This window comes from Mastigoproctus giganteus, chromosome 8, assembly GCF_048544385.1.
Source record: "Mastigoproctus giganteus isolate SK-2022 chromosome 8, ASM4854438v1, whole genome shotgun sequence".
NCBI lineage: Eukaryota > Metazoa > Arthropoda > Arachnida > Uropygi > Thelyphonidae > Mastigoproctus > Mastigoproctus giganteus.
Window position 1 is genome coordinate 74,302,043 of NC_143582.1, and position 12,248 is coordinate 74,314,290.

A 12,248-nucleotide genomic window follows, 5' to 3' on the forward strand; every position below is an offset into this window, starting at 1 on the left:
ATCACCTTCACGTAATATCATAGCTAATGGAGAAAGCAAATGAATATAAAACACCATTATGCCTGGCATTTGTGGATTATGAAAAGGCATTTGACTCCATACAGCATAAGGCAATGTTTCGGGCACTGGAAAGACAAGGCATTGATACCCCATATATTATGATTTTGAAGAAAATATACGAGAGTGCTACCTCCTTTATTAGACTAGACAAAGACAGTAGGAAATTTAAAATTGAGAAAGGAGTTCGACAAGGAGACACAATATCTCCGAAGCTGTTTACTGCTGCCCTTGAGGAAGCTTTCAGAAGATTAGACTGGTCGCAGAAAGGAGTCAATGTGAACGGAGAGTACCTAAACCATTTACGATTTGCAGACGACATTGTGGTCATAAGCCATGATCCCAAAGAATTAGAGGAAAATCTTAATCAGTTATGCACAGCTAGTAAGGATTTTGGACTAAAGATGAATATGGCTAAAACAAAAGTAATGATGAACAAGTATGACACAGAAAGGGAAATAATGATTGAAGGAGCAGTAATTGAAAAGGTGGAGTCATATACTTATCTGGGACAAGTTATTAGCTGTAATAATGATAAATGGCTGGAAGTCAAGAGAAGAATAAATTTTGGATGGATAGCATTCAGGAAATATAGTCACATACTGAAGAGCAATATCCCAGTTTGTCTGAAACGTAAAATAATGAACCAATGTATACTCCCCACCATGACTTATGGAAGTGAAACTTGGGCACTCACCAAAAGAATGGAAGAGAAGCTGAGAACTACACAGCGAAGAATGGAACGAATCATATTGGGAATCAGACTGTTAGATAAGAAGAGAAACACATGGATTAGGCAACAAACTCAAGTAAAGGACATTCTTATCAAAACTAAAGAACTAAAATGGTCTTGGGCAGGACACATAGCTCAAAGACATGATGACAGATGGACTAAGAAAATAACAGAATGGTACCCAAGAGGAGCTAGAAGAAAACCTGGAAGACAAAGGCGGAGATGGATAGATGAAATTCATGAGTTTGTGGGTAGTAAATGGATGTCCAGTGCTCAAAACAGAAGGAACTGGAAAGTTGCTGGAGAGGCCTTCATCCTGCAGTGGATTGAAAATGGCTGATGATGATGATGATGAAAGGACGACTACTGATGATTTTACTGACTGGAAGGAAGTGTCCACAATAAAACATCTGTACAAGGCAGTCACTCAAAGGAAAGTAACCGTAGTTATTTGTATTCAAGAACAAGCTATACAGTGATGTTTGCTAAACAGCATTTTCTAGACATTCCTGAATTACAAAATGGTGTGTTTTCTAACTGGCCGATTCATTATGTTGGGATTAAGTGTCATAAACAGCCTCGTGTATATCAGTGCAGATTGAGCTTGAAGGCTCTAATGGTGGGAAAAAACTCATGGGTTCATGGTTACTCCTGGTCCAGGAAATTTAGCTTCACTACCCAGGTTTCTGGTAGAGTCATGTGAAGCAGGAGTTGCACCGGCCAGTGACCAAGCAAACAAATAATACAGAAAACAGTATGCTGCCAATTGGTGGCAATATGTTGCTGGTGATCAAGTGGCAGTATACTATAAGCCAGTGGTAATGCATTGCTATTGTTTTAAATTTTTTGAAATAAATGTCGTTCATCCATCCTCAGAGAGGATGCCACTAACATATACCAATGCTGCAATACAGTACAAGTAGAACTTTAATAAATGTTTTGAGCTTGTACTTGTACACTGAGTGGACAGAAATCATGGGATACTTACATAGTAATGGGTAGGCTCACCTTTTGATGGGAAAAGGGCAGTCACACAGCGAGGCATTGATTCCACTAGTTCATGAAAGCATTCCACAGGTATTTCCATCCATGCTTGCTGCACCACTGTCCATAATTCTGTCACGTTCCTGGGTAGAGGATGGACCTTTCCACAACATCTCAAAGATGCTCCACAGGATTCATGTCCGGTGAATGGGGAGGCCATTCCACGGTGGTAAAATCTGCAGAATGGTCTTCGAACCATGTTCTTATCACCATGGCTCTGTGGGAAGGCACACTGTCCTGCTGGAAAAGTCCATTGCCCTGTGGGTGCACAATGACCATGAAGGGATGCACATGGTCTGCAAGGATGAACATGTAACTGTTCAGAGATGCATCTAGATGTACCAGAGGTTTCAACGTTGCCAATTGAACATGGCCCAGACCATTACCAACCAACCACTTGCCTGAACAGTTCCTTATTGACATGACGGGTGTACAGCTTCATGCCGGAACCGCACAAAGACACATCCTCCCATCCGCTCGAAACAACTGGAAACAGGACTCGTCGGACCAGGAGACCCTCTCCAATCATCCAAAGTCCAGTGCTGATGTCCTTTTGCCCAGTTGAGGTGTAAAGTCCTGTGTTGTGGTATTAGCAATGGGACTCTGGTGGGTCAGCAACTCCCATAACCCACTGAGGCTAATGATTGCCTGATGGTCTCTGTGGAGACATTTCTGGAACCTCCCTTGTTGAAGTTGGTGATTTGTTCCACTCACTCTCCAGTTGGCTGAAACAATGCGAGACAGACATCGACAGCCATGTTCATCCACCACCTTTCTCCACCCACAGCCCTGTCCACGATGGGATGTTATTCCGGAAATGGCATATTCCCAATACACTCTTGATATTGTCAAATGACGATAGTGCAATTTCTGTACCACCTCCATGATAGAGTGACCCATGCATCGGGCATCCACTATCATCCCTCTTTCAAAGTCTGTTAACTCACGACATTTATCCATACTGATATCAAATTGCCGTCTACACGAATGCAGTGTTCCTATTTACTTTCCAAGCGGTGGGTTCATCCACTAGCGAGAGGTATTCGGAACATGGAAAGAGGCAGTGCTTTTTTTTTGTAGAAAAATAGGTGCCGGTACTCATTCTTTGCTATAAAGAAAAATTCCGTGCCGGCACGGGTGACATGGCTGGCACGCAGTGGGTGTCAGCCATGCCAGCTGCTTCCGTCTGTTAAGGATCATGTGACACTGGGCGGAGTCAGCACCCGTCAATCACAGCCATATCGCTAGCAGTCGGTACACTATATCCAATACTGAATCTCAACCATTAATTTTATTAAGCATAAATTTATTATACAAGTATATTAAAAATAAGTCAAAGGTGAGTCTTATTTAATAAATAAAAAATAATAAGTAAAATGTAAAAATACGGTAAGTACCAAGTAAAAAAAAAGTAAAAATAATTTCATAATGAAGTTTTGGTTGAGATTCGGAAACAGCCGTGATTGACGGGCGCTGACTCCGCCCATTGTCACGTGATCTCCTTAATAGATGGAAGCAGTTGGCATGGCTGACACCCACTGCGTGCCAGGCATGTCACCCGTGCCAGCACGCTGTAAAAAAAGGTGCCAGTACGCCGTACCGTTGCATACTGTCACAAAAAAAGCCCTGGAAAGAGGTATACATGGAACCAGGTATTCCATGTATTCTGTCCTTTCAGTGTACTAGAAAAACACTAATTAAGCCACACTAGAGAGAGAGAGAGATAATCTTTAATGCCCTTCACGGCCAAAAAGCCAGGGGTTTACATTTGTACAACTTCCCGAAACTTCCGGGAAAATAGAACAATTAATTTACAAAAACAGGTAATTTTACAAAAGAAAACATATTTTATACAAAGGAGAGAACTCCTTACGAGAGTTAGGTCTGATTGAGCTGACTTAACATCGAGATAAGAGCACCAGCTCAATCAGACAGGAACAGATGCAAGGTACACATGTCAATGCAGATTAGTCCTACTAGACATAATTTTTTTCCTGTAAGTCCGGTCAATAGCGAATTTGTTCAGGTCGGCGTCAAGTGCCTGGGTTTGCTTGAACATCTGCTGAGGAAGGAACCTGTCCGAGAGATGGAGTCGCGCTGAATGCGAGTAGAGCTCGGGATTGGCCCTAAGGGCAGCAGGGGGGATCCTCCAGCCACAGGTATCCCAGAATGAAGGTGTTGCGATTATGCCTGTTATCATCTTGACTGTTGCTAGGAGGCGTTGGTCTTCGACTAAGGTGGGAAGCCGTGGAATCCCGAGAGAGTTGGCAAGCTGCGTGGTGTGAATCAGAGCTGGAAGGTTGTGCTTCCTGTTGGCCCACTTTAGGAGCCAGAATTCTGTGGCAAAGAGTGGTTTCTTTATTGATGGTGCCGCTGACGCCCAAATTTCAGCAGCATAGAGTAAAGGTGGAAAGATGATTGCTCTTATGTACCTCACGGTTGTCTTTTTATCTCTGATATGAAGGAGATGCTGTTTTGCTATCCACCGGAGTCTTGAAGCACGTGTGAGGAGCATGTCTATGTGGGCGTTGAATCGAAGTTTGGAGTCGAATACAATGCCCAGATCACGATGGCTGGATGCAATTGGGATGAGGATGTTGCCGACCGAAGGCTGGAGAGAAGAAGGAGTTTGCTTCAATGAATACACCATGAATTCGGACTTAGCAGGATTGATCTTGCTACTAGCAGGATCTAGCAGGATTGATCTCACTACTTGAGCTATACATAGTTAATAGTTTCTGTATTAACTTCTCAATAATTTCCTCAGTCATTGCAAATTTTTAACCTTTTAAGGGATTTTTAAAGCTTAGGAATTTAAAAAAAAAAAAAAAAAAAAAATTGGAGCTAAATCCAGCAAGCATAGCAGTTTAGGGACCACAGTGATGTAAGATGCTTCACAAGAAATTCTTGAACTGAAAGTGCCAAGCATGCAGGGGCATTGTCATGCACCAGTTCCCTGAAGACCACTTTTCTGGCTGTTTTCTGAGAAAAATATCATACAATCACTGTAGAACTGTTTACACTGGTTTTTTTTTTTTTTTTTTTTTTGTTTGACCACATGAACAAATTCATAATGAACACTGCCTGAGAATCAAGAAATTGTTTGGGTCTAGAAAATAGTCTTCCACTAAAAGGACTATGGCAGCTAGGTCTTTGTTTCCAGGTCATAACCAACACGCACAATATGTCGCCATTAACGATGGAAGAAATCAAGTGTGGGTAAGTCACAGCATTTATGAAGATCCTAACATGCATGAACACACTGCTTTCTGTGATCATCAGTGCAGATGCAAGCCACAAACTTGCCTGAAACATTGCATTTCCATGCTTTGTATTAAAATTCGTTGACGTGTCACATAAGAAATATTAATTCCACTTGTGACTTTGAAGACAGTTAAATATTGCTCAACACTGATCAGATCACATACACAAGTGATTGGATTACCTTTCACAGATAAATGGCTGTCTTTAAATTTTGCAAAGATGTCTTCTGCTATCTTCTCCAAAAGCTTTTTAAAATTTTGTGCTTTTCTGTTGCACTTTTCCTTAATTTCAAACAATATTTTATGCAAAATCACTGCTACTCAATAAAATTGTTCATTTTAAAATTCAATGAAACACATAAAATACTTTCTATTCAATGTATGCCAATTCAAGCTGACTACAGATAAATGAGTGTTGTGCATTATTCATGCAAGTGGTTTTTATATGTCTAGATGAGTCACTGAATATCTTGTAGCAAGTCATGACTTCCTAATGCTGCAATTTCAAAATACAAAGTCAGTTCCCAAACTTTTTGATCACACTTGTTGTTGTTGTTGTATTTGAGGTTTTTGGCACAAGGGCCTCTTGGGCCATATGGTGCCTGTTCATGGTTTGGGTATCACTGATTTCACGTTCTGATTAGAACGTGAAATCAGTGATAATGATTTCACGTTCTAATTAGAACCTAACCTATTATATAAATTTATGCGTTTTAAATACTTAAACAGATCCTCGAAATTTGCTTCATTACCAAGAATATGTGATAAGGTTAAGGGTTCCTGCAAGTTGGAGAGGAAGCTGAAGCCGGATTTACGGACAGATGAAAGGTGGGGACATTCAATGAGAATATGTTTTATTGTTAGGTGCGATTGGCAAAAAAATCACTGAGGAGGAGTCTCTCCCAAAAGCAAATGCAGATGAGTTGGATGTCAATGACCAATGCGAAGCCTTGCCAGAATTACTTCTTGTCACCTGTTTCTTCTAAAACTAGATGTCCACAGTTGAGGATCTTTTTTTTTTATCTGGAACAGTTTATTATTGGTTTGAGATTGCCAGAGATGAGACCACTGTTTCCAACATGTGTTTTTAATAATGGATTTGTAGTCTGTGTATGGAACTTTCAGTTGACTGTAAGATCCAGAGTCGGGATGTTTAGCAGCCTCATCCGCACGATCATTACCTTGGATGCCGACATGACCAGGAATCCAGCAGAAGATAACCTTGTAGTTGGCTGTTTGATGGCAAAATAATTTAGACCGGATCTCTTTAAGAACGGGATGAGAGGGAGGAAGGGTAGATTGAAAGGCACTGATTGCACTTAAAGAGTCTGTATATATCAGAGATTGTTTGATATGATATTTGTTTATGTTATCTAGAGCCAGTTTTATTGCAAATAATTCTGCAGTATAGATACTGCATTCAGTGGGAAGAGAGGCAGCTGTTAAGAAAGTGGCAAACTGCTGGTGCACCAACAGCCGTATCTGTTTTGAAGCCGTCAGTATAGATATGAACTTTCTCTGAGTTTTCCAAAGAATGCAGTTTATGTAGCTGTTGAAAGTTGGTATTTGCCAGGGAGGATTTTCCCCATCTTGAAAAGAAATTGTCACAGAGAGGTATGAATTCAGTCCAGGGAGGTTCAGGAGTAGCAAGGTCTTGGAATATATTCTTAAAGTTAATTTTCCAACTGATCATGAGTTCTTGCAGTCGAATCCCTGTGGGGCAGTTTTCATTAGATTTATTGAGATATAGCAGGATGTGTTGAGGATCAAACAGATACTGCCAGCTGGGATGGGCTGGAGTACTTCCAATCTTTGCTGCATAATTTAACAATAACATTTTTCTCCCGAGATGCAGAGGGGATTCGTTTGCCTCAATATATAGGCTGTGAACCGGAGATGTTGTGAAGGCTCCAATAGCTATCCTAAGGGCACTATGCTGGATGGTGTTTAGACATAAAAGAGAACTTTTCCTGGCGGAGTCGTAGACAGGTGCTCCATAATCCAAGCGCGATCTTATTAAAGCTCTATAGAGATGTAGGAGAGATAGCTTCTGTTAGCACCCCAGGACACAGCAGAGACAGCTCTTAAGATATTCAGTTTTTTTCCGGAGGTACACCATATGGGAAGCAAAATTAAGTTTATTATCTAAACGTAACCCCAACAGACGGAAATTGTTAATGACAGGAATCAGACTGTTATTTAAAAATATTTCTGGATCCGGATGTAGTTTCCGTTTTTTACAGAAATGAATAGCAGCAGACTTCTTTTCTGCTAGGGAATAACCATTCCACAATGCCCATGATTCTATTCTAGCTATAGCAATTTGAAGTTGCCTTTCGATGGTGTTCGTAGTCTGGGATCGAGTAGAGATAATGAGGTCATCGGCAAACATGTACGATTGTACTGTATTTGGTACATTCCTTGTCATGTTGGTGATTCTTATTGCAAATAATGTTGGACTCAGAATGGAACCCTGTGGTACACCTTCCTCTTGTTGAAATGTTTTGGATAAATTATTCATGTATCTGAACTGGAAAGTTCTATGGCATAGGAAGCTTTGTATAAATTGGGATAGATGACCTCTCAAGCCAAAAGAATGAAGATCTTGAAGAACACCATATCGCCAGGTGGTATCAAAGGCTTTCTCGATATCTAGATTAATCATGACCAGATGCTGTCCCCTTATGAAGGCATTACATATATTTGCCTCTGCTTTTATCATTATGTCTAAGGTGGAACGGTTTTTTCGAAACTCGTACTGATTACTATTTAGCAAGTTATTAGTTTCCAGGAACCAGATTAACCGCCTGTGAACCATTTTTTCCAGGATTTTGCCTAAACAATTGGTCAGTCAAATTGGCCTATAGTTATGTGGAAAGGTACAATCCTTTCCAGGCTTTGGGAAGGCTAGAACTATTGAGTGACACCAGGAGATTGGGTAAGTGTTTTCTAAGAATATTCGGTTGTAATAGTTTAACAATGTCTTTTCGCTCTGTTGTTCAGTTGTTTTAGCATTATATAGTAGATCCCATCTGGACCAGCAGCGCTATTTGATGTTTTATTGAGCACTCCAAAAAGTTCTGTTAATGTGAATGGCTGGTTATATGGATGTGAAACTCTCGTGGAAAAATTAATCTTATGCTGCTCTGCAGTTTTTTTAATTCGCTGAAAGGTTGGTTTGTAGGAGGCTATTGCTGATATACTGGCAAATGACTCAGCTGAGGCATTTGCTATTTCTTCCGGGGATGACAACTCTTTCCCTTCCCAGTTTAGTATTGTAGCTGGGGATTGAATGCATTTGCCATTAAGCGTTTGTATTTTCCTCCAGATAATTCTGCTGTCTGTATCTTTGTTTATGCTCGAGGAAAAGTTAATCCAGGCATCTTTCTTTGCTTTTCCTCTTATTTGGCGGAATTTGGCTTTAAGTCTTTTGAAGTTAATTAGATTGGTAGTTGTGGGAAATTTACGAAATAAATTCCAAGCTCTATTTTTGTACTGTTTGGCATGTGTGCAATCTTGATTCCACCAGTAATTACTATGTTTCCGTTTCCCCGGGGAAAGATTTTGGTATTGCAGAGGTAGCAGCTTGTAATATTTGATTAGTTACATGTTCTGTGACATTGTCTATGGGTTGAGATTGGATTATTTTATTGTCTAACTGTACATGAGATGCATATTCATACCAGTGTGCCCTACGAAATTTCCAAATGGAGCGATGTAGTGAAGGAGAGTTTACCCGTGTTTGCAGCTTGCAGAGAATCAGAAGGTGATCATTGTTTAGTGGATTTTCAAGAACCGACCACTCCATAATACTATATACGGAGGGAGAACAGATTTACAGGTCTATTGCACTCGTGGATCCTGTCGAAAAATGAATATAGGTAGGTTCACCAGTGTTCAGAAGGGTAAGTTGATAAGAGTCCAGAAGGGATTCTATTAACTTGCCTCTCTTGTCAATTGTTAAAGATCCCCACATCGGATGATGAGCATTAAAGTCTCCAAGTAAGCAGAAAGGAGACGGCAGCTGTTCTATTAGATTTTCTAGGTCATCTGAAGAAAATGAGAAATTAGGAGGAATATATATAGATGCTATTGTAAGAGTGATGCCAATTTCAATGCATCCTGCCACTACTTCAAAAGGAGTCTGAAGAGCAATATGTTTGGATGGTACATTGTTTCTTATAAGAACTGCCACTCATCCACAGGCTGGCGAGTCGATATTTCTATCTCTTCTAAAGATAGAGTAATTTTTTATAGTAGGACACACTTGTGAATTTAAATAAGTTTCCTGTAGGGATATAATGCCTGCTGGATCATAATGGTGGATGAGATCACATATATGATCTTTTATACTGCGAAACCCTCTACAATTCCATTGAAGAATTCTTTCCATTAAGCGGTTTTGTTGGTTGTTTTTGTTTCTGACTGCTTTTTAGTTGTGACTTGTTTGCATCGATCCAATTTTCCTTTGTCTTTCTTTGGAAAGTAGGGACGTGTTACGTCCATTTCATCAGTCGCATGAAGTTCTAATATGGCATCTTCTGAGTCATTGTGCTGGTCAATATCCATTCTGGTTGAATTTGGTGGTTTCAGTACCATGGTTTCTGTCACTTTTTGTTTTGCTGTTGGGTTTACATTAGCTGGAATGGTAATTGGTGTATTACAGGCTTGTTCAGTTTTTTGTTGTGAAGGACACTGTTTGGGGGCAGAGAGCATGCCCAATTAGCGATGGACATATCTGGGGGTACGGCAACATCTGTTTGTGTACCTATTGACCGAAATTGTTTAGCAGCTGCTGCATATGTACGTTTTGGATCTGTTTTTAGTATTTCCCTTCTCGCCTCTGAATATGTCACTTGATTCTCAACTTTATACTTCTGGATTTTTTTTCCTTGATTCCAAAGTTTGCAACTTTTGGAAAAAAGCTGGGTGATCACCCTTACAGTTTGGGCAAACAGAAGTCGTTAGCAGTGCATTCAGTTTGATTGTGCTACTTCGATCCACAAATTGGACATACTGACTCACCTCGACATGCAGTTTGGGAGTGTCCATATTTTTGGCACGTAGCACCTGATTGGGTTTGGGATGTAAGGACAGACACGGCAATGGAGATAGCCTGCTTTAACAGATGATGGTAGGATGGGAGAGCTGAAAGTGAGAATTATGCTCCTAGTGAGAACAAGAACACCATCTTTCCGAGTCAGAATTCTCCTTGCTTGTATGACTTTTTGTTTATGTAGCTCTTGAACTATCTCCTCCTCTGATACAGTTAACAAGTCCCATTCTGCGATTACTCCCTTCAAAGAGTTTAAGGCGGCATGGGGAGTAACTTTTATTGGTTGTCCGCCAAAAGTAGTCATGTTTAATAATTTTTCGGAATGCTGGGATTTCATGGTCTCTATAAGAAGATCCCCAGACTGGAGCCGCTTTACTGTTTTTGGTAAACCTGCAGCAGATTTGATGCATTTTTGGTCAAGGAATGGGGACAGTTTACTCAGAGGCAGCTCTGATAGAGAGTGTAGTGTGAGGAATGCTGGTATTTCCTCTTGTGGAGTTGTTTTCAACCTCTTTGGTTGAGAATAGTCATTTTCAGTGTCATTTTCTAGTCTTGAGCTCGATGGCTCTAAAGGTGGAAAAGAACTGTTTTCCATCTTTGCTCCTTTCAGCCCCGGGAGAGTGGATTTCTTCTCCCAGGTTACCAGCCCCGCCACGGGGAGGCAGGAGCAATGCCACTAGAGTGACCAAGCGGTGTAAAGGTTAGTAAGTTAATGTAATGGAAAAAAAGAAAGGTGGTTTTCCTTCCTGTAACTTAGTTACAATTCGTAATACTAAGTTAACGAATAATTAATGGGAACGTAAGAAAACTTTTACAAATCAATATAACTGTAGCTTTGACAAAAACGCTCTAGAAATCACTCAGGGAATTGCTTGATCACTATAATGCCTGGCACCCGGGGCCATCACACTTCTTAAATACTACATAATATTTAGGAAGGAAATTGTTAAATCAAATTTAGCTTAGCAACAAACACACACGAAAAAGAGTTCAACATTATGACATATAATAATAACACACAAAGTAACACACGTGGTGAAAAATTCACTAACCAAAAACATAAGAAATTCATTAATCAAAAACAAAATTAAGCAGAAATTAACAGAATTATTTTAAAGTTCCAAATTTAACAGCAAACCAATGGTTTTACAATTTTTTTTATACAGAAAAGAGAAAACTATGTTAGGATAGTAAAAGCTGTATAGGTCAAAAAGGCAGTCTCCATTGTAAATCTAGAGAGATGGCAGCTATGCACAATGAATTATCCTGCTTTCCCTAATTTTTTGAAACTGACCATTTTTACATATGCTAAACCAATAAAAACATGATTTTTTAACAAAATGAATTAACAATTCACAGTGCAGGTGTTGCTGCTGTATGATCTAAATAAACATAATTTGGTTAACATTCAAGCACTGTTTTAAAATATATTTTTTTATTAATAAAAACTGTGGTAACTGTGATAGGAGTTATGACTACCCATGAAAGACAATTGCAAGCAATTGTCTCTATTATTTGTTTCTATTACTGCAGTCCTTGATTGGCTCACTTTGTACAAGGAAAAGGTATTATCAAAAACATTTTTTGCTCAGCCAATCTCCAAAATATTTAAAAATCTGATTGTATATTAAAAAAATGTACTCACCATTCCCAAAATGCCATTTTCACTATGCAAATGCACTTTCATTGAAATAGGAATATAGTTACTGGCCAACATTGGCATTCCAATGCCCAAATTGACTAAAATGAAGTTAAGGCTTACTATATAATTTATCACAAAATTTGTTTATATATAGAATTTAAACATATTACTGGTACTTGTAGAGTTATGAGTATATAGCAAATACCAGGTAAATTTCTTTAATTTTACATTATCCTTCTAGTTACAAAAAATATTATGTACATAGCATAAAATTTCTCATGAAATACTGGGGAAAACAATAAAAAAGAGGAAAAAAACTGAATTTTTGTATTTATTTACATATACAATTCCCAATTCATTAAGGTCCATTATACAGGCTCGCCTTGATTAACGCGATTAATTCATCCCGTGAGCGCATCGCACAAAACGGAAACGCATTAATCAAATATAATA

The 12,248-nt window shown here is 39.4% G+C and overlaps 1 protein-coding gene across 1 annotated transcript in view; it reads right to left on the minus strand.

Moving 5' to 3' along the window:
• SCOT (Succinyl-CoA:3-ketoacid CoA transferase) overlaps nt 1–12,248 on the minus strand; it is a 180,886-nt gene that overhangs the window by 65,423 nt on the left and 103,215 nt on the right. Inside the window, exon 10 of the mRNA XM_090379500.1 lies at nt 11,799–11,893. Coding sequence (XP_090235626.1) covers nt 11,799–11,893 — 95 coding nt within the window. The remainder of the gene's footprint in view (nt 1–11,798; nt 11,894–12,248) is intronic.